Genomic DNA, 27,744 nt, shown 5'->3' on the forward strand with positions numbered 1-27,744 from the left:
AATCATGTGCAAAATCTACCTGTGTGTCTGTTGGCTTCACTGTCAGGTGCCCCTGAATAGTTAAATTGTAAACCCAGAGCGCCCACCTGGTTGGAATTCTGGAAGAGAGTATGCTAAGCTATGAGAGAGTCAGAGAGGTCAGCAATGGTCCTGGAGACCAAGAGCAGCTGAGCCAACCACATGGTTCAATTTCCATGAACAACTGACAGAGTCTGTGTCTAGGAAGAGTGTCAGAGGCCAAACGGACAAGTATAGCTACAGTATTCTCAGACACAGGGAAGCTTAGAGCACATGAGTCCAGCACATTGGGGCCCAGCTCAGCAGCCTAGTGAGCGTCCAGTGGTGGGAGCTTTACCAGGGCTGTGTATGTGACGGTTCTAACTAAGACAGCCTATGCTGATTGCCTTTTAATGATTTCTAGATTAAATATGCTCAAAAAGTAAAAATACTTTTTTTTTTAATTGGCAGATCTGCAAAGTCAACCTGAAATATGAAAAGCAAATGGATTTCTTTCATTCTCATGCATCATCATCCATAATAAAAGTTATGCAAGCCAAATTATGTTCTCATGTATATTTGTGAAAGTCCATTGTCTTCAGATCATGCCTTGATTACATCTTTGGAACCCCACTGAAGGAAATAGGGTTGCACAAGTATAACTCAGTTAAAATGTGTAAATAATTCTTTTCATGAGCACAAGCAGGAATAGAATCCAGCTCAGTTCCTCTTAACTGGGTTGGCTCTGCAATGCTAACAGGAATACAAAGCAATACAATCTTGTTTCAGTCACTAAAATAAGACCTGATTCTCAAAGAAGGAACAGGTCAGTCAAGTAAGCAGGTGTCATTTTTACGTAATAACTTTTCAGAATAGAAACATACTTTGATTAACATCGTGATCCATGATCATTCAGTCAGATGGTCAACTGTAACTGAGTGATAATAATAAACTACTATATCACATTAATTTTATTACTCCTCTGGGATACATATCTTAATGTTACATATGTTTTAGCTCTTTTTAAAAACGTGAAAAGGTAGAAACATGTTACAGTGCATTGATATGGACATTAAAGATTGTGAGATGCTCAGACACTATGGTAATGAGGGCTTGTAAGTACCACAGCTAATGATTAGATATATAATCACTGACCTAAAATAGTACAACTCAGCTATAACAACTTACAGAAAAACAATATTGTATGAATATGCAGTGTTGTTGTAGCCATGTTGGTCCCAGGATATTAGAGAGACAAGGTTATGAAATAATATATTTTATTGGACAGACGTCTGTTGGTGAGAGAGACAAGATTTTGGGCTTACACAGAGCTCTTTTCCAGGTCAGGTCTGAACACTGATCATTTGATGATTACCTGTTCTGTTCATTCCCTCTGAAGCACCTGGTATTGGCCACTGTAGGAAGACAAGATACTGGGCTAGAGGACCATTGGTTTCACTCAGTATGGCCATTCTTATGGTCCTTATGTATTCACAGTATACCTTAAAATAAAAAAAAACAGGAATCTTCAGCTCGGACTATGATGAGCTAGGATTCCTTCTACAGTGCCTGAGTCTGGTCCCTCTTACAAACATCTATATGCCATTCTCGACCTCAACCAAGAAGGTAAAGCATGAGGGGTATCAAACAGACTCACTGTCCTTCCTCTTTGCTGTTGGAAACCCTGCCTAATCTCCAGGCAACTGTTCTTGTGACAGAAGCGATGCTATGGAACATAGAATATTCAAAGACTATTGTATCAACTTTATCAATGTTATGTGTATCTTTATGGGCTGGCTAGCGGTTGTATGCCTGGCTAAATGGAAAAGATAAATGATGTTTCCTGCAGGAACTAAAGTCAGTAGGGAGTAATGAATGCAAATCCCCAATACTAAAACAATGTAGATAACAAGTCTGTTATATTTTCACCCCTGGGGAATAACAGACTGATTTGACCTGGTTCAAAGAACCAGGCACACAAAGAACTTGAAACTACAGTATTTAAAACATGAGCCCTGACCTGAGGAGAGGGTCATGCACACTCAGTCCAGGAGCAGCCAAGCATGAGACTGTGACCACAGACAGGCCCTGTGAGAACACCAGAAGTACTTTAGATCTGCCAGGTTCTCCACTTAGAAGATGGGTAAACACCGGGGAAGTTAGACATATATATATGTTATTTATTGTTTTAAGATACCTTTTCTCTGAATGCTTTTGTTATGAATAAATAGTACTTTGCTTTGTGACAGCTGGCTGGTCACTAAATAGCTCTGTTATTGCATCTGAGAGATCAGAACTACAGGTGCTGAAATGAAGTCAGATTTGCTGAAGTGATCTAGTGAATTGCATAAGTCTGGAGGGAGCAAATTGCAGGATTCTACCCAGGGAAAGGTGATGGCTAGATGTCTAAGAACTAACTAGAACGCCCTTGAGAAGGCCACAAGAGGGATCAGAGGTCCACTAACTCAGGAACTGTGACAGTTTCCTTCTGGATCCCCTTCAAAGTCTGAAAAATATCCCAGTTTCCTATATAATATAATTCAAATTAATATAATTTCCATGCCAATTCTGTAACAGAGAAGTTTCTAGAAACTTCTTGGTGTACATATCCCTCTAAGGGCTTGTCTACAGGGTGCATTTGTCCACTCCAGAGAGGCGCAATTTTTAACGCACAATAGTGTGTCGTGCACCAGCTGGTCTGCGTGAACCATGCTGGCGTGCACTAAAAATTCCCTAGTGCATGTTAATGTCATACGGGTTGAAATGGGATTACACTAACATGCACTAGGAGCTTCTAATGCACGCCAGCGCAGACTGCACAGGCCTCTTAGTGCATGACACACCAGTGTACACTAGAAGTTATATCCCTTTGGCATGGACTAGTGCATCCTGTAGAGAAGCCGTAAGAGTTTGTACATATCTTTTATGTGAACATACAGATATAGAGCAAACACAATTTCTATTGCACTTAAATAGGATATTTCTCAAATCCACTCATCCCTATGATGAATTTGAACATTTATTTTAAACACTGCACTTTATTTTCTTATGAATGCACAGCCCTTTTTATCTATTGGTATGCACACAGGGCACTGGATCAGGACCTATATGAGGAGAAGGTGTGGTTAGTAAGGCGTTATATTTACTTCAGCTCCTTGTAAGATTACTTTGTGCCTCTATAAACATATCTTGCTTCTGTTCCTTCTGGAAAGAAAAAAAAAAAAAAAAGCACAGTGCTCTCTGATCCAAAACTGCCTTTTTTGAGGCCAGCAGTGCTGTTGGCTTGCTTCTGCTCTAAGGCGTGTACTGCAGCCGGAATGGAAATTAGTGCCCATAGCGTGTTGGAGGTTTGCTTCATATAAACCCTGGGGAGTTGGCTCTCTTAGATGTAGAAGTCACTTGTAATGTGCACATGTTGTGTTTTGTCAAGCAGAAAGACTTGTAAAAATCAAAGTAAATATAGAACCATTAGAACCCACTATGTTTACTAACAAACAATGACAGTGGTTTTAACCTCAGTCAGCACAAAAGGCCAAATCCTCTGTGCCTTCCTTATCTAAACAATCTCCATGAAGTCAGCAGCATTAACTCATTAGTGCAGTAAGCAGGGATTGGCCTTTACAAAGTATGTGCAGGTATTTGTAAATATTGTGAGTAGTTGTGCATCTATCATACCTGATGGTTTGTACTTAGCTCGGGAATTGCTACTTGAAAATTTAGGACACAGCCACAGGATGTGGCATGTTCTCCTCTGCAGAAAGTGGATTTCATAGTGAAATCCATGTGGGAGTCACTGCTGGTGGAACAAGCAATAATTTCCCCTTGTACCTGTGACCCCTGTTGGAGCGGGAGTACCCGCAGGCGTGGAGGCCTCAGCAGCAGGGCTTCAAGAGGCGGTCTCAAATTGAAAGCAGTAGTTTACAAGTCAGGGGATCTGCATTATGATCCAGTGACTGCCTGGACTTGATATACATGACCTTAGGCACATCTATTTTTCTTTCTTGGGCAGTTTCAGCCCTGGAGTAAGCTGAATGCATTGGAAATGCATCTGTGGAATTGTGCCCACTTACACAAGAGCTGAATTTAATTCTCTGGGCTGGACTTCAGTTTTCTTATGTATAAAATGCTGATTATAGTACTTATCCACCTCAGAAAGGTGTTAGGTTTAATTAATGAAAGTTTATAAAGTGCTTTGAGATCCTAAAACAGGTGGTGCTAGAGAAGTGTGAAGTATTCTTATTTTAAACCAATAATACTGATTGTCATGCCCAACATTGCTGTAGATAAAAGTCCATTAGTATTTCCATTAAGAACCTTTATTTTCAGAAGTTTTTAACTCACCTGTAAAAAACTGCCTTGTGTTGAAATTTGACATATGGTATAAAGTATCAAGACAGAACAATTATTTCCTTTTGATTTAGTTCATATCAGCGTGTCGTTTTATATTGTAGGAGTAAAGAAATACTTTGCTATTTTGCACACATAAGTCTAAAATGGATTAATTTTATGTGAAAATATCTAGGTGATTGTTTTATAATGTAGATTAATCACTCTAATTTTTTAATGTGATAATTCTAAATAGTAGTTACAGTGCTTTTTCAATCTAATTTTTTTTTTAATTAGTCCATGAAGTTAGCGCACCTTAGTTGATAAAATGAAATGGTTCCTAAAGAGTCATTAGTGTGTCAATAATGCAGGCCATCCCTACAGAATGGGGAACTGTATCCTGGAAAGCAGTCACTCTGAAAAGGATTAGATGTCATAGTGCACAGGCAATTGAACATGAGCTACCGGTGTGATGCTGTGGCAAAAAGGTCTAATACAATCCTTGTATAAGCAGTAGAAGTAGGGAAGTGATTTTACTTCTGTGCTCAGCATTAGTGAGACTGATACTGGAACACAATGTACAATTCTGAGATCCACATTTTAAAGAGGATGTTGAAAAACTGGAAACAGAGACACAAAAATGATTTGAGGGCTACAATAAATGCCTTACAGTGAGAGATTTAAAGAGCTAACCTCCGCTTTGTTTATCAAAGAGAAGGCAGAGGTAACTTGAACAAAGTGTATAATTATCTTCACAGGGAAAAATATCAGGTATTAAAGAGTTCTTCAGTCTAGAGAAAAAAGGCATGAACAAAAAACCATGGCCAGAAATTAAAGTCAGACAAATTAAGATTGGAAATGAGGCACAACATTTTAACAGTGAAGGTAATTAACAGTTGGAACAAATTAGGGTGACCAGATAGCAAGTGAGAAAAATTGGGACAGTGAGGGGTTATGGGTGCCTATATAAAACAAAGCCCTGAATATCGGGACTGTCCCTATAAAATTGGGACATCTGGTCACCCTAGAACAAACTGCCTGGGAAGTGGTGATTCTTCATCTCTTGATGTCTTCAAATCAAAATTGGATGCCTTTCTGGAAGATATGTTTTAGCCAAACACAAATTATTAGGCTCAATGCAGAGGTAACTGGGTGAAATCCTATGGCCTGTGTTATACAGGAGATCAGACTGGATGATCTAATGGTCCCTTCTGCCTTGAAATCGATTAATCCACAAACCAAATCAGTCCTGATTCTCAACTGTCTTGCACCTCATGTAGTCATCTACATCCATGCAAAGAGAGTACAAAGTGTGTTTAAAACACTACCAAATCAAACCTGTTTACACCATGTCTGAGTTTGGCTGAAAGTTTTTCTTAACCCCTTCTGTGCTGATTGCTACTGCAATATCTGCAACCCAAAATACATTCGCAGGGCTATTTCACATATCTGGAGTGTCTCCTTTGACATGCCAGATGGTGATACAGGACTCCAGCATGCTATGGAGCATCTGCTTGAAAATGGTCCTATACATAGTTAAAGTTAAGCTTATCATACCTACGTTCTGCAAAATGCCCATTAAAAGCAAGGCAGTGATTATTTTATGGGTATAGTACTATGGGTTCCTGATCTACTACAATTCAACTAATTATCATTTTAATAAATAGAAACATAGGAATTGCCATATTGGATTAAACCAGTTATCCATGCAGCTCAGTATCCTGTCTCTAACAATGGCCAGCATCAGACGCTTAAAGGATGGTGCAAGAAACAATGCAGTAGGTAGATATGGAATAACTGGCTAATAGAGGATATTTCTTCCAAACCCCCATTAGTTAAAGACTGATTTACACCATCAGGCAGGAAGGTTTCTATCCCATTTAGAACACTTGGTGGATTTTGGTGGAGGGATTTGCTTTTTGTTTTCGGTTTATTGCTTATTTTAAAAAACCCTATCTATTGTACCTGTATTTTCTTGTTCACCCTTAGTGATCTGTAAGCAATAAATGACCGTTATGTGCAGGTCAGGTTGTGTCCCTATTGTGTGTGTTCCTGAGATAAACCTGTTAGCTTTCCAAAGGGTCAAGGAACTCTCCTGGGGCAAAAAACCCTGGGACACGGATGCCAGATGATATATAGAAAGAGGAAAGCGTGCAAAGCTACTTACAGTTTTCCAGTTCTGGGAAGAGGTAACAATCAGAAAGCCGCAGAGGAGGTGAGAGAACAGCACTCAGATTGCAGAGATAGCTTTTCTTTTCCTGTAACATTTTGTTTTCTTTATACTATAAGGATCTAGTATAAATATAGGGCTTGATCCTGCAGTCCTTACTGAGGGAAAACTCATGAGGAATTTTGCTTTAAGGATTGCAGTTTATTTTTCATAATATGCACAAATAATTATGCTTTGGTTTATGTGGAAGATTCTAGATTTACATAAATAGTTCACTAATATACTTTTGCAGTCTGCATTTTGGGGAAATTTTAATCTCAGACAGTTATTTTTATCTTTTGTTTTTGGATTCATCATCTGAAGAAGATGCAGAAAATATTGGGCCAGATCCTCAGCTTTGTAAATCGAGCAGAGCCCCACTGAAGTCAAGGAGGCAACATCAATTTACACCAGCTGAGGATCCGTCCCATTGTCTAAAGATCCATTAGAATGAGCTCACCTGTAATTTAAGAGAAGCATAATTTCTACAGGATGTAAAAGAAACCTGGAATTTATGGAACAAATGTATCCATGCTGTAAATCCACTGAAGTCATTGGAGTTACACCATGTTAAATTTGGACCAGTATAACTATAGCAGACCTGAAATCATTTATTGTTTTTTAAATTAGCTATTTAGAACTATGCTATTTATACTTTTTTTTTTAAATCTGCTCCTTGTATCTAAGTTATCACTATGATATTTTTGCCTAATTGGTACACTTTACAGGATTATAAATTAACTGTAAAACTCAGAAAAAAGACCGGGGGTAAAATTTTAGGAAAGTCAGAGTGACTTAGGAACTAAGTCCCACTTTCAAAAATGACTTAGAAACTTAGGGAATCAAGGTCCTCAGTCACTGAGGTGCTTTTGAAAATGTTGCCCGTCATCAATGCAGATAGCTCAAGGAAAATCCAAGCTTAATGTGCAGCAGAGGCCAAAAAAAGCAAACAAAAATGTTAGGATGCATAAGGAATGGAATAGAAAACAATATTGCAAATATTATTATGCCATTATATAAATCAACAGTGTGACATTTCCTGAAATATTGCTTTCAACTCTAGCCACTGTATCTAAAAAAGGATGTAGAAATACCAAGGAGCTAGAAATAAGCAACAAGAATGATTAGAGAGGTCTGGAAAAATTTCCATATGAAAAAAGATTGAAAAGATTAGAACTACTTAGTTTAGACAAGAGATAAATAAGAGGTACAAGATAGAGTTATACAAAATAATGACAGTAGAGAGATAGTAGACCTTGGGTAAGTCACTTCACCCCAGTATGCCACAGTTCCCCATCTGTACAACAAGGATACTAATGCTTCCCTTTCTTGCAAGGGTTTTGTGAGGATAAATATATTAAAAGATTGTGAAGTGTTTTAAGATCTATCGATTAAAAGTGCTGTATAAGAAATAGGTATTATTATTAGTTCACCTTCCTCTGAAGCAGCTAGTACCAGCCACTGTCACATATAGGCTACTGGACCAAATGCACCTCTAGCTTGATCTAGTGTAAGTATGTTCCTGTGAATCTCAAACTGTGTTAAGATTCAGTGCCTGAAGTTCTTGCTGTCAGTCATTTGTTCCTCTTTGCTTAAAAATCTTGGCTGTTAATAATATTAAGATATGATGAAAGAGAAAAGGGACAAATACGTGTTTAAATACTTGCTGTTTATCTTTGCTTAGCCCTTTCAATTTTTTCTCTTTTTCTAAAAATACCTGTCTTTTAATGTAATAACTGACCTGAAATTTCATACCAAACTTTTCCCAGGGAGAAAGGATCTAGCTGAAATGTCTTCTTTCCTTACAGGGCAAGTTCAGGAAGAAAATGTTGAAGTTTTCTGTAGTCCTATTTTTTGCTATCCTAGCAACATCTACCTGCAAAAAAGATAGATGTCTGGAAGGGGGAATTCACAAGCCTAGACCAAGCCCTGAGCCAGACATGCATGAATGCACACTGTATTCTGAATGTAAGAGCTGTTTAATCTTTGGCAGAGAATTTTCAAAATAGTTTAAAAGTTGACCTTCGCATCCACTAACAAGCAGTCTCTACCACAGTTTTAATTACTTTAACACTGTGCAATGTTTACAATAGGAGTTTTGTTTGAAAAGCAACTTTTATTGGCTTTTTCCTTACTACATCCAGTGCCAGATGCATAGCCAGATACTGCTCCCTTTGAGACCAGTTGCAAAACTCAAACTGGCTTCGGTAACTAAACTTAAAAAATGTATGATCCAGATTTCATCCTGTTGTAACAGCATTTACTTAAATAAGTTTACACCAGGGATGACTTGGGCCTGATATGATTAAGTATGAGAATATTTAAAATACAGCATAATCTTCTTGATTGTGATGTATCAGTGCGCAAATTATTGTCCTAATTAATTGCATGTTGATGAGTTCCAGAGGGGTAGCCGTGTTAGTCTGTTTTTAGCAAAATTTAGCAAAACCACGAAAGCTTATGCCCGAATAAATGTGTTAGTCTTTAAGGTGCCACAGAACTCTCACTGTTGTCCTAATTAAGTTTCTGACCTGATTAAAAGTAGAGACCATCAAAAAAGTATGCAAACATTGAAAATTAAAGTATTGTACTGGATATAAATACAAGAACAACCCAATATTCACTGCATGTCATTTTTTTCTTCTGTATTTGGTAAATTCTGTATTAAAGACAGGCGTTCAGAAATTTCACTGCTCCAGTATATAACAGCTGGTTAAACACCACAACTTTTTGGCACTGACTGAATACATACATTCTCACGAAGCAATATTGATGTCAGTTCAGTCTCACTTAATCAGCAGTCACATTATCATTTCCAAGATCAGACACTTAAAAGTTATAGAAAGTCTTCCGTTTGTAATGCTTCCCTCCCAGTTGTTATTTAGGATTATGAGCCCAAAAGGTTCATTCTAAATTTTGAGTTTTCCAGAGATGTTGTTAAAGTAACCCTTATTGTAGTATCTTTGTTTTATTTCCAACAGCTTCCTGTTGCTACGCAAACTTCACAGAGCAATTGGCTCATTCACCAGTAAGTAAAGTAAGCAACGTCTACTGGAACAGATGTGGGAGTCTCAGTAAATCGTAAGTCAGCTTTGATATTGTGTATGCCCTGGTGCAATAGGATTATTCCATCATAGCTGCAGCTGCCAACATTAACTTCCCCTGGAATTTCTGATAGAAACTCCCTGGGTTTTCCTGAAGATGCTGTCTGGAGGGGCTGCTCCCTTCTTGGACCCTCGTCTGCCCAGCTGCTCTCTGCTCTTTCTCTCACCCAAAAACCCCTGGAGAGTTAAGCACACATTATTCATGCAGAGGGGCTTCTGCCATTTCATAAAGGGAGGTGATGCCTCTTACTACCTGTTCTTTTAAAAAATGTAGGACAACATTCCCTGGTATGCTTTCTCTGGTGTGCAATCATCTGGCAAAGCAAAGCAGTCATAAACCTGGCTTAACTGGCTGGTTAAGCCAGGTTTACAACCATGTACGCTTTGTACTGCTGTAGCAGTGCAAAGCAGCCGGAGTATACCAGGGAATCTAGGCCATGATTTGTATAGACAGGGCCTCGTCCCTTGTTTAAAAAACAGATAGATTAGATTATTAAATCTTAAAAAACAAAATGCCACAGGGAAGTCAGAAAGGAAACTTGCAAATAATGAGAAAAATTCGTGTAGTCTTGTGACCTTTGTAACTATAAAGAAAGTTTTCATAATTGAAGCTTATAGGTCATTCCTAGCTTTTAGAGTTGTAAAATATGTCAGACTACATAAATAAAAGAATTAAAATATAAAACAATTAAGCAAAAACATACCTGCAAAAGAAATAGCTATTGCCTGCAACTCCCAGGAAAACAATTTCAATATTTGGTTTTTGGTAACTTCACCAGGGCTATGGAAAAATCTAAAATATTGGAGAAATCATGAGAATATAACACAGATACAAAGCTTTATGCTGTGGTGTCATGCTGCATTTTATCATTGTCATAAACTTGAATATTTCTTGCCAGCAAATACTCAGTGGTTCAACTGTTTATAGAAAGCAAATACAAAAGGGGCCCAAATGTGACCAATGAATTAATTAAAAAATGAGAGTGAATATTCACCAACTTTTTTGCATGATTTCTCCAGTTCCAATAATTACACAGGCAGAACCTGCACCCAATATCAAAGGAATGAGTTTGGAATCTATGACAAATAGGGCAAAAGGATGGTTGTAAACTGCTCAATCTAATCTATACTGATGGGTCCTGTTGAAACCTGTTGGAAATTGTGGACTATAATCTTGATGCTGAGAAGCAGACTTAATTGTTGTTTTTCTCACCCGATGTAGCTGTGAGGATTATATGAAGAAAATTGAGTGCTTTTACCAGTGTTCCCCACATGCCGCTGACTGGATGAATTCCAACTACACGGCTGCTATTGACTTTGTTCCTTTGTGCCAAAACTTCTGTGATGACTGGTAGGTTTAACACGTTACACTGCTCATATTTTTAGCTATATTTGAGATGCCTGCATTACCTCTGTAAATGGTAGCCACAAATGTGCAAATCATGACCTTCCTAAACAAGTGGCAACAAAATCTGATAGCACTCTGCATCATCATTTATTTCCCTTCTTTTATTCAACTTTTCTCTTTTTTTCTACACCTGATTTTTCTTCTTTGAAGTTATTACCCTGTAAATAATAACATAACTGGCATGGACAATACTCACTGACATCAAGAAGTCTAGGATAAAGTCAGTTTCTATAATGGTTTCTAATGGTTTGAGAAGTACAAATTACATGAGCAGCATGATCACATATATTGTCTAAATATGTGCCCATGATATTGATATAATTATTTTATCTCTTTATCTATTGAGTACACTGTGGAATCATGGGATAAATTAACATCAATTCATGTATGTAATAAATTTAATTTATTTTTAATCTTTTGCCTCTTTCCCTGCTTTCTGTCTACTAATCCATATCTGCTGAGACTACTTTTAATTCTCCAGATTTCAGAGCAGTTTTCAAACAGCCACCATTTAATAAAAATTATAATGACCTAGGCCAAAAATATTTAATTTTTTCTTCCCCAAATACGACAGATAAAAGCAGGCACTAAAAATTAGTTTTTGGGATGCAAGGCATGCAGTGGGATAGTTTTAAACCCAACATCTTGCAACACATCAGGTCTAGACCTTTTGAATTCCACTGGAAAGCTGAGAATCCTGATTTTCCAGTGACCCAGCTCCAGCATTTATTTATAGGTCTAGAGAGTTATGAAATGTAGATCTTTAACCATGATATCCTGGTGCTTAGCAAAGCCATGTTAGAGCATGTACAGGAGCTTGACAAATGCATTTGATCTATTTTCTCTGTTACTTTTAGGTTTATGCATGGTAACTAGAGAAATTTGGTTTTACTGGCAAAAATGATCTGAAATGTAGTACAAATAATGGTTGAAATGTTCAGAGCAGTCTAGAGAATTTAGACACCTGTCTTCCATTCAGACTGATGAAAGACAAGGTGGGTGAGATATCTTTTATTGGACCAACTTCTGTTGGTGAAAGAGACAAACTTTCAGGTTTACACACAGCTCTTCAAGTCTGGGAAATGTACTCAGAGTATCACAGCTCAATACATCACAGCTAAATAAATAAATAAATGTTTAGCATAAGTAGTTAACACATATTGCAAGGGAGCATTCAAGGTGAAGTGCCCCGTTAATACTTCTTCAGTCATGGGGCGAGGGGACTCAGGGTGGGGTTTAGTAGGTTATAGATTATTGTAATAAACCATAAATCCAGTGTCCCAATTCAGTCCATGATTTATAATGTCTAGCTAAGTTAAGAACTTGAACTTTCAGGCTTGTCTTTTGAAGCTGTTGTGCAGGTTTAATTTGAGGATGAGGACTGATAAGTCAGGTACCGAGTGATTGCTTTGTGAAAAGCGCTCACCCCTAGGTGATATGGTGTTTTTGTCTTTTATCATTTTTTTTCTGTGAGTTCGAGAGCATAGTGATTGTTTCATTTCATTCACGTAGTCAGTAGTGGGGCATTTAGTGCAATGGATGAGGTATACCACATGTTGTGATAGGCATGAAGAGGACTCATGTATCTGAGATCTTTATAGGTTCTTGTACTGTCCTCGTTAGTGTAATATCTGAACACCTTCCCAACTTCCAGTAGTGGATTAAGAGACAAGTCTAATATTTGTCATGTGTGGTTTATTTTCTCTGTGATCTCTCCCCGAGGAGGAAATCACATGTTCAATGTAATGTTTTGGTAAGTTGTTGTTCTGTTTTGTTTTTAAATATTTCCACTCTGCTCTGTATCTAAGCTAGAGAAGGCAAGGTCTCAGAAGGATAAAGCTCATTTGTTTCACTGACAAATTTTATCCTGTGGTAGAAAATTCCATTGTGCCTCAGGAGCAGAGTTGTTGACCATGGTTTTAATCCTGGAGCTTCCAGCGGTCTTTTAGATATGCTGGGCCCAGATTTTTGAGTCCCTGGGAGACAAGAACCAAGACCATTAACTTGATTTGACAGGCTCAGATCTGTGGATTCAAATCCAAAACCACCACCACTGAAAGCTCAAGGTGTTTGGATAACAGGTTCCAGGTTGGGTCCATCTGTTGTATACAGTATTTGCATGGTAGTAGCTGTCTTATTATTTATTTATTTGTGTTGGTACACAGTATATGCTTGGCGCTTTCCAGACAGATAAGAAGGAACAATCCCAGCCCAAGGAGGACCTCACTAAGGATGGATAGACAGATACGTAGCTAGAGGTTAGGGGGGATGGGAAGCAACATATCACTTTTTTCTCTAATATTTACTCTATGTACATATCAGCATGGTTCACTAAAGGCAGCATGGCAGAAGTGGAGCTTCAAAAGGAACTGAAATATGGAGAAATAAAGGTCTCATGGATGAACTCTGGAAGGTGGCATCATGCATAAGAAGAAGCACAGAAAAGGGCAGGGAGGGGTGTTATGAATGAGCAGCTGAGGACAAGATCATTGGTAGAGCAGGAGGGACATGAAAGGGAGTGAAATGAAATATGAACAGTAGAAGGGAAGGGCAGAGTTCTATAGCATTTTGAAGGTGCTGGCAAGAAACTTAAATCTGATGCAGTAGTGGATGGGAAGACAATAGAAAGGATTCAGAGGGGAGTGATCAGACCAACAGGCGAGGAGATGATTTCCACTCTATGGTGCAGCCTCATCTATTGTTTCATGATAGTCAATGGGGCCCAGATCCTCAAAGGTATGTGGGCACCTAACTCCTTGAAATCAATAGGAGTTAGGCACCTAGATATCCTTGAGGATTTGGGCCTTGGAGTCTTTCGGTTGACATCAGTGGACTTTGGACCATGCCCATAATAGGCAATATGATGTTCCACTGTAACTAGAGAAGTTAGACAGGTTCTGGACAACTAGAAAAAACTTTGTACAATCCATATCAACCAGACAAAAAGTCATCCATCTTTTATATAAAATAACAGACACGCATAATGGTGGAAGAAAATACACATAGCGCCTATAATTTATGTCCATTTTAAGGCCCTTTTTCCACTGCCAGGGTGGTGGAAGGCAGCCTTAGTGTAATGGAGAATTAGGCCTATAGTGTATATTATGGGTTTGTGTGATGTCACAAAGTGCTCAGGTTTTCCTCACATGATTTAGTTCAATATAAACAGAACCACCTGGTAAATTATGTTTTGTAACCTTAAATAAAAGACCATTTTGGTCTGGGAGTTTATGTATTATGCTAGACTTTGAGCTCCTCAGGGCAAGGTCTGTCCCTTCTTGAATGTCTAGAAGGTACCTAGAAGATAGTGGGCTCTACTCTACTATAAACAAATAAGAAATACTTATCTATCTGCAGTATTATTTTCCATCCCATTCTTTATGCATCCTATGCATCTGTTATTCCAGTTGGTATCAATTACACCTTGCATAGGACATAAATATACAATAGATACAATATATTGCATGCCTGTGTTTGTGTCCGACGTCTTTCAGTGTCATTCCCATTCTCTAGTCCTGCCCAAGGCCAGAGACTAGTCAGGTATTCAGACAAAATTCCCATTCTCCCTGATATTCCAAAGTAGCATTTCCAAGATTTTCCATATTATACTCATGGGAGTCCCTTTAGCATGCTGCCATGCTGCTGGGGACGTGACCTACTTTCTCATGTGCTGTAAAGGTGCCTGCTGAATATTGCAGTCTTTGTGGCCAGAAATATGCATAAGAATCTGAGAGAGCAGTGACTTCATTGAAAAGAAATTCATCTGACTAGCCTGGGGCCTTCGCCTTTCTTCCTATTGTTTTAGGATTTAATCCCACCAGCATTAAAACTGTTCTTTTTGAAAGAACGTCTGAACCATGAAGAGCCCTAATGGCAGCTTTCTTTCTGACCCATCTGCGAGATGGGCTCCTGTCCGTCAGAAAGGGAAGCATTCATTCTGAAAAAGAATCCTGAACTTTCAAATAAGAATTAGTTCCAAAATAAAAATACCTAGCAGTGACGTAAACTGCCCTGTGAAAAGCAGATCATTCTTAGGTGATGGCGACAAAAGTGTTGCTGTAAGCTCTCTAAGCACATTTGGGAATATCGCATTCTCCCACCCAATTGTTGCTCACTCCGGATCTTGCTTATCCTCCATCTGTTCTTGTTGTTGGTGTGTGTGTGTGTGTGTGTGTGTGTGTGTGTGTGTGTGTGTGTGTGTGTGTGTGTGTGTGTGTGTGTGTGGTGCTTAAATCGGTATAAATTATGTCACTTGGGAGGAGGTGGCTCATTCACACCCCTGAGTGACAAAACTAATGTCAATTTAAGCTATAGTGTAGCCATAGCCTTAGGGTGTCTTTTCCAGTGTTTGCATTTGTGCTTTTCACGGGATTTTTTTAATGCCTCAAGGAGCCATGGGTGGGTTTCGGGATGGCAAGAGTCCCATCAGATGTCATGATCTTGCATAATTTTGCCCCCACAATTGGCTCCTTGAGGCTTAAAAAAAAAAGGCCCTGAAAAACAGCGATAATCTTTTCCTATGTATTTGTATTGCACTCAGCACAGTGGGACACTGATCTTGGTTGGAGGACTCTGCACATTGCGGATATACATGATCAATAAAAATAGTGATTAATTCAGGTTCCTGTGGAAACCTGATGCAGAGCATGAAGCCCCCAATTCAGCCACAGCCCTAAGCAGGTGTTTATAAAGTGCTTTGAAGAGGGATGTATTTAAGCATGTGCTCAAAGTTAAGCATGTGCTGAATTGGGGCCTAATTGCTGAAGCTCTGCTATTGATAGCTGCCCCAGAGCCAGACACAGCAGCACAGTGGCATTGGCCTGTCAGTAGCATATTAAGGCAGGAACATAAGAATTTGACAGTCTATGATCTGCACTCCCGACAGGGCCCCAAAGTCCAGCAGCACATTTGGGAATATCGCATTCTCCCACCCAATTGTTGCTCACTCCGGATCTTGCTTATCCTCCATCTGTTCTTGTTGTTAGGGGGTGTGTGTGTGTGTGTGTGTGTGTGTGTGTTGGAAACAGATTTGAATCCCTTTCGAAAATGGAGAGAGAGACTTGTGATCAGCAAAGCAGCACAGGACTTTGGACAATGCATTCCCTAGATTGTTCTGCCCAGCGTTTGCCAAAGGCTATCCTTGAAAAGTTGAACTCGTACAATTTAAAGTTTAACATGTCACTGTACCCGAACTGAGCTGCATTCCTGCAGTCCACTCTAGCACTGCATGATAAAGCCTGGCTGTTTAAAACTGACTGAATGTGAAAACTTGAGACAGAAGGATTTTCAGCCTATTGCCCGCATTGTATAGAAAACAAGTTTAAAATAGCTTTGGCTACTCCTAAGCTTTCAAAGACTAAGGCCCGGTCTACACTTCCCTGGCGATTCAGCAGTAGTTAATGGGAGTTAGGCAAGCTACACAGAGTAGCTTGCGTAACTCCCATCAACTGCTGTGCTTCCCTTCTGTGCGCCATTTTCACTGCACTGTGCCACTTGAGGGGGTGGATTACAAGTGTCGACTTCTGGATCGATTGAGCAGGTCTTCATTGACCGCTCAAACGATCCAGAAAGATCGATCTGACGGCGGAGACTTTGCTGCTGTCAGTATAGCCATACTCTAAGGGATGAATTCAGATGTGCATGCATTCTTGTTCTTGTTATTTATAATTTACCAGTACCTAAAATCCCAGTCAGGACTGTGGCCACATTGTGTGAGGGTCTGCACAAATCCATTAGTAGCTATAGCTTTTGCCTTAAAGAGCTTACAGTCTCAGGCTTAACTTTATGCGTGTACAACGGTGCCAACTTTTGCAATTTTATTGTGAGTCTTGCCCCCGCTTCTGGAATCAGGTGAATCTCAACTTCCTTTTAAAAAAAATTAAGTTTCTAGCCCTCATGGTGGAAGAATAAAGCTTGAAAATGGGACCTGAGTACCATGAAGAGTCAAAAACAGAAAGCAAATTAAAGAAACACCAAATGTCTTATTTTTAAAAATCCGCATGATTTTTCAGCCAATCTCATGATTTCTCGGGCCTGGCTCATGATTTTGGAACTCTTGGGATTACTGAAGTGAGAAATTCCACCGAAATCTTTGAGACTACTAAGGGCAGTCTACATTACAAAATTAAATTGACCTAAGTTATGTCGATATACAGCCACTTCACTGATTAAATCACTTTTACATGTCCTCACTACATTCCTTGTCGGCAGTGCATGTCCTCACCAGGAGCACTTGCGCTGATTTAACTGTCAGGGTGGGGCATTGTGGGATGGCTTCTGAAAGACAGCAACAGTCGACGCAAGCAGTGCAGTATCTACACTGACTCTCATGGAAGTGGAGTTATTAAGTCAGTGTAATGGGCAAGTTATATTGATGGTAGCTACATTTTAGTGTTACTGTAGACGCTTACAGAATTAGGTCAACGTAACATCAATCTACGTCTGTAGTGTAGACCAGGTCTCAGACGCACAGAGTTAAGCTGGTATATAAGTGTTTGCAATATCTGGGCCTTAAAGAAAATAAACCTCAATAAGTGAATATAACAAACAATAGGAAAAGGAGGAAGAATGAGGGTAACAATAATTCAGTTCTCCTAGGAATCCTGAGCCTGGGCTCATGGACTATTATTTTTATATGAACCAATTTAGTTGTTTGTTAGCTCATTGTTTTCCCCTTTCTTTAGAAATTAAGAACATAAGAATGGCCACACTGGGTCAGACCAATGGTCTATCTAGCCCTGTATCCTGTCTTCCGACAGTGGTCGGTGCCAGATGCTTCAGGGGGATGAACAGGGCAGCTTATCGAGTGATCCATCCCCCCACTGTACAGTCCTAGCATCTTGCAGTCAGACGTTTTACAGACTCTTTGCCGCACCTCTTGAGCTAGCACTAATAGCTCCTTTTTTCCCTTTTATAAATATAAAAATTCCCCACTTCTCTCTCAGATCATGGACTCTCTGTGGGGTGCCTGCCCCATATGAGGCTGTAATGACTACTGCTGTCCAAGGTTGGGTCCATGCAGACGCTGGGCGTAAGAGAGCAGAAAGTCCAGGCATCAGTTATGGAGCATGCCTCAGTTTCCCTACAGTAAAAAGGAGATAATATGTGCATGTCTTTGAGATCACTAGGTGAAAGGTGCTATGTAAGCACAGAATATTTTAGCATAACTCATGTGTCCTTCTTTATGTGACATCAATGCAATCCAGTGACATCTATGAAGCACAATGAAGTAAGTAACTTTACTTTCTGTTCCCCACTAACCTTCATGCAGGTATGAAGCATGTAAAAATGACTCCACCTGTATCCGCAGCTGGATAACTGATTGGGAATGGGATGACAATGGAGAGAACCACTGTAAGAATGAATGCATCCCCTACAATAAGGTGAGAGAGCACACTAGATCAATTACGGGAATAAGAGAATTAATTTAGGAGCGTGACTTCCTACCGGGATTTACCCATCATAAAAGGCTGTGGGGAAAAAATTCAAAAGGTAAATGGTTTGGACATCAACAATTCCAGGTTTTGTCTACACCAGACTTTTTCCTTTTTAATTTCTCACCATGGGTGAAGCAGGATTACAAAGTGTAGACAAGGTTCACGTATCACAGGTATCTTAACCATTGTATTGTCTAGGTACTGAAGTGTAAAGAAACATTATTAACTCTGAGAATACAACAAACGAAGATGGTGGATAAAAACATTTAAAATGTCTACAAGATTTAAGAGCCCAAGTCCCGGGGACTTTCAATGAGAGCAGGTTCCTAAGTACTTACATCACTTTTGAAAGTGGGATGTAAGCTCTTAAATCACATTTTTTAAATGTTTACCTTTTTGTTTTGATGCATCTTTACCATGTTTGTACTTCACATTCGTGGGTTTTTTCCCCGTGGAAAAGAGATTTTCCTCCAAATCCCCATAGAAATCCTTAGACTTCCCATTTTAGTTTCTTTATCCTCCTCAGACCCATCAAGTCCCTGCATTGTGGTCCCTGTTCAGTCTGCCAAAGGCTAGACACAAGTCTCTTTGTAGTGCCGTCCCCCTTAATCAGTTTCTCCTGCTGGTTAGACAGTAGCCTAGACTTCATGAGAGCTCATCCCCTTCTGATAAAAGTCTGATGGCTGTGGTGCTTAACCTTGTGAGCAAGAGTATAAAACGATGGCTCAAATGGGGACTCTGAGGAATCCTAGGGAAAAAAATTGTTGGGGGCCTGATCCAAAGTTAATGGAAATGGGGTCTTTCCACTGACTTCAGTGGCCTTTGGATCAGGTGAAAAGTGTGTAGTGTGGGACTGTAATAACTGGGTTTTGAATATTAATAAAGATTTGTTGTAAATGAGCCTGTGAGAATTGCTCACATAATCAGGTTACTTCAGGACAGAGGATGGGGACTGAGCTGAAAATTCATTGGTGGATAGTACTAGACTTGCAGAGATGTTCACCTCCAAGTCACTGGTTTGAAGGTGGAGTGAGTTGGTAGCGAATGACTGCAGTTGCCATCTGAATGCTATTCAATGGCCTTTGTGAGAAGAGATGATAGTCACAGACCACATACGTGAGATTACAAAACCCACCACAGGTGGCTGTCTCAGCAGAGAAGACTATAAATGAATGGACTGTGGAGACTAAGGGCTTGACTTTCTGAAGGGCTGAGGTCCCACACAGTTCTGGTTGAAGTAAGACGGAGAATAGCACCTCAGAAAATTGGTGCTGAGCTTCCTTCTTATAGCTAAAGCTGGTCCCTGCTCATTCTCTTTCTGTTCTGGAGATAGGCTGAAACCTTCTCTTGCCTTTCACCAGCCCTAAATTCACTTGTAGTTATTTTTGAAAGAAAATATATCCATCAGCAGGGGAAGACCAGGCAGCAAATCCAGAAGTCTTATCAACTCAAACCAGGCACTGCAGTTCTTAAGCTAAACACATTGCCACAACCTTTGCTGGCCAAGTTTATCACCAAATACTGTTCATGGTGATGAATAAAAAGAGAGTAAAGAAGAGGTTTCTCCAGAACAAGTTCTCTGCTACTCTACATTCATTTCCATGACAATAATCATTTCATCTGACGCTAAAAGCTAAAACTACAAGGATATTCTTGAGACAAGGTGGGTGAGGTAATATCTTCTATGGGACTATCTTCTGTTAGTGAGAGAGCTGGTCTCACCAACAGAAGTTGGTCCAATAAAAGATATTACCTCACCTACCATGTCTCTCTATATTCTGGGCTTGACATGGCTACAACAACACTGCATACAAAAATATTCTTAACGGATTCGATTGCCATGTTTCAGTCTCTCCCAGCTGATGGAGCAACTACAGCAATCTTTGGAGATATAACAACACTGGCTTACTAATAAAACACAAACCAGCATTGCTGTTCAGGTTAATGTAACTTAAATAAGTGATAAGTGAAACTCAAAAGATTCCAGAATTCATTTAAGTTGAAATCAGCATTTGAAGGTTCAGGTGCTCCTGGAAGCTTTTCTGAATTTATCCGTACTCATTGGCTGTTCAAAATCAGACTAGAAATTTCAGGAAAACAGGCTCTCTAACTTGGTCTATCACAGAGTTTCTTGTTGTACTTCAATAATTCAGTCCAGGATGAACTCAGGCAGTGAAGGATAACTGGGTGGATAATTAGAGCAATCTTTGTTTTGTAACTTAAAAGTTTGGGATTATGTTTTCGGGGAAGGTTCCGGTTGATTATTTTGTCCAAACCAATTCTCCATCTCATTTAAAATGACTCTCAAGACGTACAGTTCTGCTTTTCTCCCTTTCTCCACCAAGTTCATTGCTCTTTTATTTTAATTTGAAGGGGAAGCTGTATCAGTAGCTCAGCTAATCGGTAGCCCAGCCCAGTCCAGCTGTATCAGTAGCCCAGCATACTTCCTAGCCCCTCTCAGCTAGGAGATTTAACATTGCTTCAGTGTTTAGCCCAATCTCTGTGTATGTGTTAATGGTTTTTAGAATTAATTATTCTTTATTGCAATTTAAATTAAATGGCAAGACACATATGATAATACAGGCTTTTGGTTATAGAACAAAATGAATCATCTAACTAACTGAAAGATTTGAAGATACATTTGTGTTACACAAAATATATACAAGTAGGAGGAGCTGAGGAGAGGAAATGTATGTCATATAAAAATACACTCCGTTCAAAAGTACAACGGCCTGAGTGTCCATGGCCTTACACCTTCTCTTGTCATTGACAACTGTAGAAAAGGGTGTATAATGCTACCCAATCACACCAGTTGTGTTTCTGCTTTGTAGAGGTGTCAATGACCGAACAGGGTGCAAGGCCCATTATATTTAATAACAGCTTCTGCCAGCTAGAATTATATCATTTCTCTCTCCTATATCAAGCACAGTAATGCAGTAAATTAGTCAGCACTAATAGTATTCTACCTATTTACACTGCAATAGCCAAAACACCTCAAATCACTCTGCAAAGAATTTTAAAAAACATGCTTTCCAGGTTAAAATGAAACACTGAAAAAGTCAGACTTTGCCTGAGTTTGGAGTGAGCTTCTGGAAGTGAAGTTGCTGATATCCAAAGGCACAGAGAGTTCTCCAGTGTCAGTGTATTGCAGACAGATGCTTCATTTCTTCAAGTGCCCTTAACTCATATGGTGGAGCAATCAACAGCCATGCATTTGACATGTGAATGGCTGGAAGGAGTATTCGGAAAGAATGCTGCATATCAAGAATGTTCAATGAATCCTAGCCAGTTTTAGGTCTTAAATATGCTATCTTAACATTTCTGAGCCACATTACATTATTGTTCTGCATGCAGAACACTCAACAAAAGGAACTTAGAGCAAAGATCACGAGTAGAATATATAGCCCCAGGCATGGAGAAATTAAAAGCCTATGCACCAGTTTGAGGACTGGTATGCTGTGTGGATTGTGGACAGTTCTTGTGCACCGTAGTGTTCTGAATATCCTGCAGAGACAGCAGCAAGGTCAGAATAAAGTGAATTGCATAAAACTAATCTAGCAAGTATAAGAGCATGACTGAGTGATTTGAAGTCTGTCGGACACCAGGGCCCAATCTAGCAATGTCCTTTACATAAGGGGATAAAGACATGCATATTTACAAATTTTACTTGCTCCTGAACTGACCAGCAGAAAGCAAGGTAATATCCTGGAGCTGAAGGAATAAGCCTTAAGCTATTGAAAGAGACAGAAATACAGAAGGTACAGCCAGAGGGCTAGATTTTTCTGCTCTGGGTGTGCAGGGGGGAAAAAAGATGAAGAGCCCCTTCCACACCTGGTGGCCTAAATCCCCCCATTGCTCCCTGTGCACTGGCTGGCAGTCTCAAACCTTCACTGGAGAAAGTAAACATGCCGTAGTTCAAAAAGGAGGTGAAAGATAGTAGCATTCTGCCTGTCTTTGCACTCCACAAGCATAGCACCTCCAGCGCAGCTTAGATGAAGCCAGTTCACCGCAGCTCAGTTATAGCTTTAAAAGCTGCATTACAGCCCGGAGATTTTGTGTGCTATTTGGAATGGACTCCATATTATTCACAAATGATATATTGTAAGGTCAGAAGAGACCATTATGAACTAAGCTAGTTTGATTTCCTGCATATCATGAGTATAGTATACACCAAGATCCCCCCATGAGGAAAGAAGGAAACAGCTTCTCCAGGAGAAGAAACAAACACTCTGGGAAACAGGGGGAGACTGCAACTCATTGACATGATGTCCCCATCCCTGCTCCTGGGCTTGAGGATTTGGCCTAAAAATAACTATCATTAATACTTTGCGGTTATAGCACCTTTCGTTCAATGATCCCTGAGCCACAGAGCATTAAGTGACTTGCACACAGTGAATCATCTGAGAACAGACTCTCTTTATTATATGGACACACACGGCTGACAAGAATAACTCAAAAAGCTGTTGCACACTGCACAATTTGCAATACTATTGGAAACTAATCACCAAACTTAGCATATTTATAGGAACTGATGCTTATGGGCAAGGGCTCCAGTACACTCACTGCACACTTATAACTTCCATTGTTCCAATAATAGTGTGTAGAGGAATGTGTCTGCATAACAATGGGAAGAATAGACCATACAATAGGCCATTGTCATCCCTATTTTCCATTGTACCTAAGTATCAATAATAATACTTTGACCATCTATAGCAATTTCCATCAGGGATCTCAAAGTGCTTTATAAGCACTGAGTATGTTTCACAACACCCTTATACTCATTTCACACTAACAAAGGAATGAAGAGACAGGTTAAGTGACTAGATCAAGGTTGCAGAGTGAGTCGGTAACAAAGTCAGAAATAGAACCCAGAAGTCCTGAGACCCAGTCTTCTGTTTCAATCAGTACTTCCTGCCTCTTTCTCCCAAACTTGCTTCATTTGCCATTACGCATATACCAAGTACTTTGTCAGCTTTATTTTACAGGGTATCTAAGTTTCTTTTGCAATTATTTAAACAGAAGATATTGAAAACCAACAGCAAATATGTGGAGGACAAAGTGCAAAGAAAGATAACATTAATGACCTATTCATGGCTTTGCTAAAGTACATGACCTGCCTACTATGCTGGCCTTACCTGTTCTTAGCTTCTCCAACCAATAAGATAAGAATATTTATTTCAATTCAGGCCAGAAGAGCAGAAGGTTATCATGACATAAACACAACAGCCAAGAGATTTATTTGCTGTGTGGTCATAAAGGTCACTTTAGGTAGTGCTTCCAAAAAAGATTTTGGTACAAAACAAGATGTAGGACAGATTCACTTAAAACTGGTACAGGGAGCTGTAATTTCCCTGAGCTGGACATGTCTCCTTGCACTGGAGTGGGGGACTCACTGTGAGGGAGGACAGGTGATGTTGTGGCTTTCTGCCTTCCCTTGGAGTTCCTACTAGCAGGGGGTGGCTTTTCTGAGTTCCACCTGTACTCTCTCTGTGTGAAGTTCTGAATGACCATGATGTACATATACTGACAACAGTGAAATCCTAGATATCCACAAATCTGTTAGACTGCACCTGTTCTGTAGATAAATAGATTATTTCAGCTTCCAGAACCCTGAGTCTGATACAAAGGCCACTAAAACAAATACATGTCAGAATGGCCTGGAACAATATTTGCTTTACGGGGTCAAGTTGGCCACTGGCTTTCGTCTATTGCACTCAGCGAGTGAAAACAATTTTGGAAATAAGGGGCTATATTCTCCTCTGCCCTGCACCTTGCAAAGTGATTTGCAGCATTGCTAAGTGGGTCTAAAACACTACCAGTCTGATTTGGTAATGTTTTAGCTCCTTTTTACACTGGTAGAAATGACTAAAGACATCGGCAAATCAGGCACAAGTGTTTTTGATGGGGAGATGGTTTTTTTTAATTTAATCTGTTTGTTTATTTGACATCTAGATGTATGCAAATGCAACTGACATGTGCCAGAGCATGTGGGGGGACTCGTTTAAGGTGAGCAACTCCTCCTGCCTCTGCTTGCAAATGAACGAGAAGGATGCGGTGGCGATCAAATATTTAAGTTCCGAAAACTCGGAGAGTGCCTGCAGACGTAAACTGCGAAAGACTGAGCTCCGGAAGGAAAAGAAAGGGGAGGAAACACTGTGAGTGCTGGCGGGTATACGTTACAAGAAGTTCTCATGCTTGGGGGAGTGGCAGGCACTCAGTGATGTCATGTCAGGCTGCCCTACCCTTTTAAATTTGGGAGATCACATGGATTACACCACAAGAAAGTAAATCAGTGGTAATTGCTCATCTTAATCCTTACCTGATTTTTGTCTAAATCACAAAACTGCCAGGCCAGTTAGAACTGATGTGTCCAATTGAGGACTGCACTTGCATCTTGAAATGAATGGCCCAAATCCTAATGACCATGGTTAGGGCTTGATTTTTTTCAGAGGTGCCGAGCACCTGCAGCTCCTGTTGATTTCAAATGGAGTTGTGAGGATTTAGGACCTCTGGCAAATCATGCCCTTAGTATGCATAAATGGAAAAGATTACAGCCATCCAAATCTTTAATATGGAGATGCAGCTCCGAGATTTCAAGGTCATGCTGAACACTGCCTGGATTGAGATGGAGTATTACATTCAGGGGGAGGCCAGTGGGGACTGGCTATTGAGAAATAAAAATGTAATTCCACATCAAGAAGTAGGTGCAAAAATGATAGCTTATTATATACTGACATACACATTAGTCCATAGGGGATATTGACACTAACCTCTGTAAAGGATGATTTTACATGTAACAAAACATGTTCAATCTATGTAGTGAGCTTTTACTTTAAACACTGTCATTATAAAAGAATCCTACAGTGTGAATATGAAGTTTGAACTTGAGCTTTATTAATCCCCACAGGGTGTTTGAAATTCTGTGACAGAAGGGACCTGGCTCTAACCCTCCCTGACGATCACCAAAAGGATGCCTCAGGATGTCACTGCCAGTGCTACTGCCAAAGCTAAACCAAAGTCTGTATTAATTGTAAGAAGACATTATCCTGATAACGATGGACCAAATTTTGCCCTTAGTTACATTTGTGCCATCCCTTTGAGGCTAGTAAAGTGGCATAGATCTGTCTGTTTTTCTAAGTCACTTATCACAGTGATATCACCAATGTAATTCAGAGAAGGATTTGGTTTCACTGGACCAGATTCTTGGGTGGTGTAAATCAGAGCTATTCTGATTTACACCAGGTGAAGGTCTGGGCCATCGTTTTTAAGATGCCTTGACTAATATTCGCAATAAAATAAAGCATTTTAAAAATCCAGCATGCTTATCCGCAGGCTGTTTGTTTATTTTCTAGGTGTCACACAGCTAGACTGACCAGGGATGCTTTCTGCTTCCCATCACCTTGGTTTTCTCTTTAATTATGAAATAATTCCTACCAGCATTAGATTATTTTGAAACCATTTTTACAAAGTCTGCATTTTGGACCAAATCTACTTGTCAGCCTCTGTTTAAGTAGCAAGGGAGAGAATTTAGACTGCAACTACATCCTGCCAATTGTTCCTTCTCAAGATTGCTACATGTCCATCCCAGCTGCTGAAGCACTTATCTGGGCCTTCAATGTATCCCACCTGAACCACACCAAACAGTGGCTCTCTGGTCTCCTTGCTTATCTCACCTCAGTCCCAAATGCCCAGCAAAAATGTCCTCTCTCCTCCACTGCTGTAGCCATATCATGCCCCTTTCTATATCCCCACCCCCACCCCACTAGCTTCCTTCAATTTCAGCATTAAATGCAAGCTTTGGCAATGACACTCCTCCCCAACCTACATCCCTGCTCTCATTTTCTCTTCAGCCCCCTCCATTGTCCTTGATCTGGCCAGTCCTCCCCTCAGAACCACTACAAATGCATTCTCCTGCCCTCCTCAGCTCCATGCCTTTTCCCGCCTTGTCCCTTAATCCCAGAACAGTCTTCCTCTTCTCATATGCCTGTTTGCCCCTTCAATGACATGCCACCTATCCCGGGAGTTTGGTTACTGCCATTGTGTGGTGTATATGGCCCATGCTCCCACAAGAACTGCCTTCTCTACCCATTGTTTACTGGGTCTGAACAACCCCACTTTCTTCCCTGCTCTCGAAGTCCTTGACATCTTATGGTGGTGTTGATGTAGGCTGCACTGTAAGCCTGCTGGTGAAGGGACAACATACTTTCATTCATCTGTGAAGTGCTATGCACACATACAGCACAATAGACAATGATTACAGCTGCAGGAAACATGCAAGCTAATGGGGAAACTCGCTCTAGCCCTCTAAATTTCACAGCTCTGCGTATTAAATGCCCAACATTATTTTGATTGTAAATTTGAATAATAATAAAGTATTGAAGCTCTGTATTCTTTTGGAGGACATATATAATCATCAGACGTGAAGTAAAATATATATATATATATATATATATATATATATATATATATATATATATATATATAAAATGTGCAGGAAGGAAATTTCAAATGTTTTAGATTGTTTAACGCCTTTATACTACCTTTCCAACAAATAGGAAACCAATTCAGGGTTCCACATGGCACCAGTTAAACAGAACATTGTGGGATGTTTATCCAGTTCCCTAGTAGATGATGTTTAACATCCTCCTTGTTTACTAATGGAGTAGGAAGTACTTCATCACCCTCATGTGACACAAGTACCTCATCCTACTTCTTTCCAAATATACCCCAGTAATATCTATGAATACGTCTGTCTTTTCTGTATCATTATTAACAATGTTACCATTATCTCCATCTAGTAATTAATCTATACAATTGCTAAGATTTCTTTTGTTCCTAATATACTTAAGAAATTTCTTTATCAACCTTAGCCCTGACAGCCATGGATTTTTCCCTGTTGTCTTTAGCTTCTCTTGCCATTTTTTACACTTCATAAATTCCAATTTATATTGGTTGCTATCTACTTTCCCTTTTTTAATAGTTATGTTAATAGAGGTTAATAATGATAGTAATTTGAACTTTTGTTGCACCTTTTATCTGTGGCGCTCACAGCACTTTGCAAACATTAACTAATTCTCAGAACACCCATGAGACCGAGAAAAGTATTACTGTAAACATTCTACAGAGGAGTAAACTGAGGCACTGGAAGATTAAATGACTTGCCTGAGGTCACACAGAGGCAGTACACAGCTAGGACCAGAACACAATAATACTGATTCCGGTCCCTCTTTTCTACCTGAGAATTAGTTAATGCCTGTAAGGTGC

General features: G+C 39.7%; 1 protein-coding gene across 1 annotated transcript; it reads left to right on the forward strand.

The window, feature by feature from the left end:
* Nucleotides 1-6,412: 6,412 nt before the first annotated feature.
* On the forward strand, nt 6,413-25,796 carry LOC137166117 (riboflavin-binding protein-like). Its single transcript, XM_067567732.1, has 7 exons — nt 6,413-6,538; nt 8,341-8,500; nt 9,514-9,613; nt 10,859-10,987; nt 18,315-18,426; nt 24,433-24,635; nt 25,388-25,796. Exons 1-7 carry the CDS (start codon nt 6,452-6,454, stop codon nt 25,404-25,406), a joined length of 810 nt encoding a protein of 269 aa, XP_067423833.1. The 5' UTR covers nt 6,413-6,451; the 3' UTR covers nt 25,407-25,796.
* Nucleotides 25,797-27,744: the final 1,948 nt, after the last annotated feature.

This window comes from Emydura macquarii, unplaced genomic scaffold (assembly GCF_026122565.2).
Source record: "Emydura macquarii macquarii isolate MOO-44397 ecotype Brisbane River unplaced genomic scaffold, CSIRO-AGI_Emac_v2 contig_2805, whole genome shotgun sequence".
NCBI lineage: Eukaryota > Metazoa > Chordata > Testudines > Chelidae > Emydura > Emydura macquarii.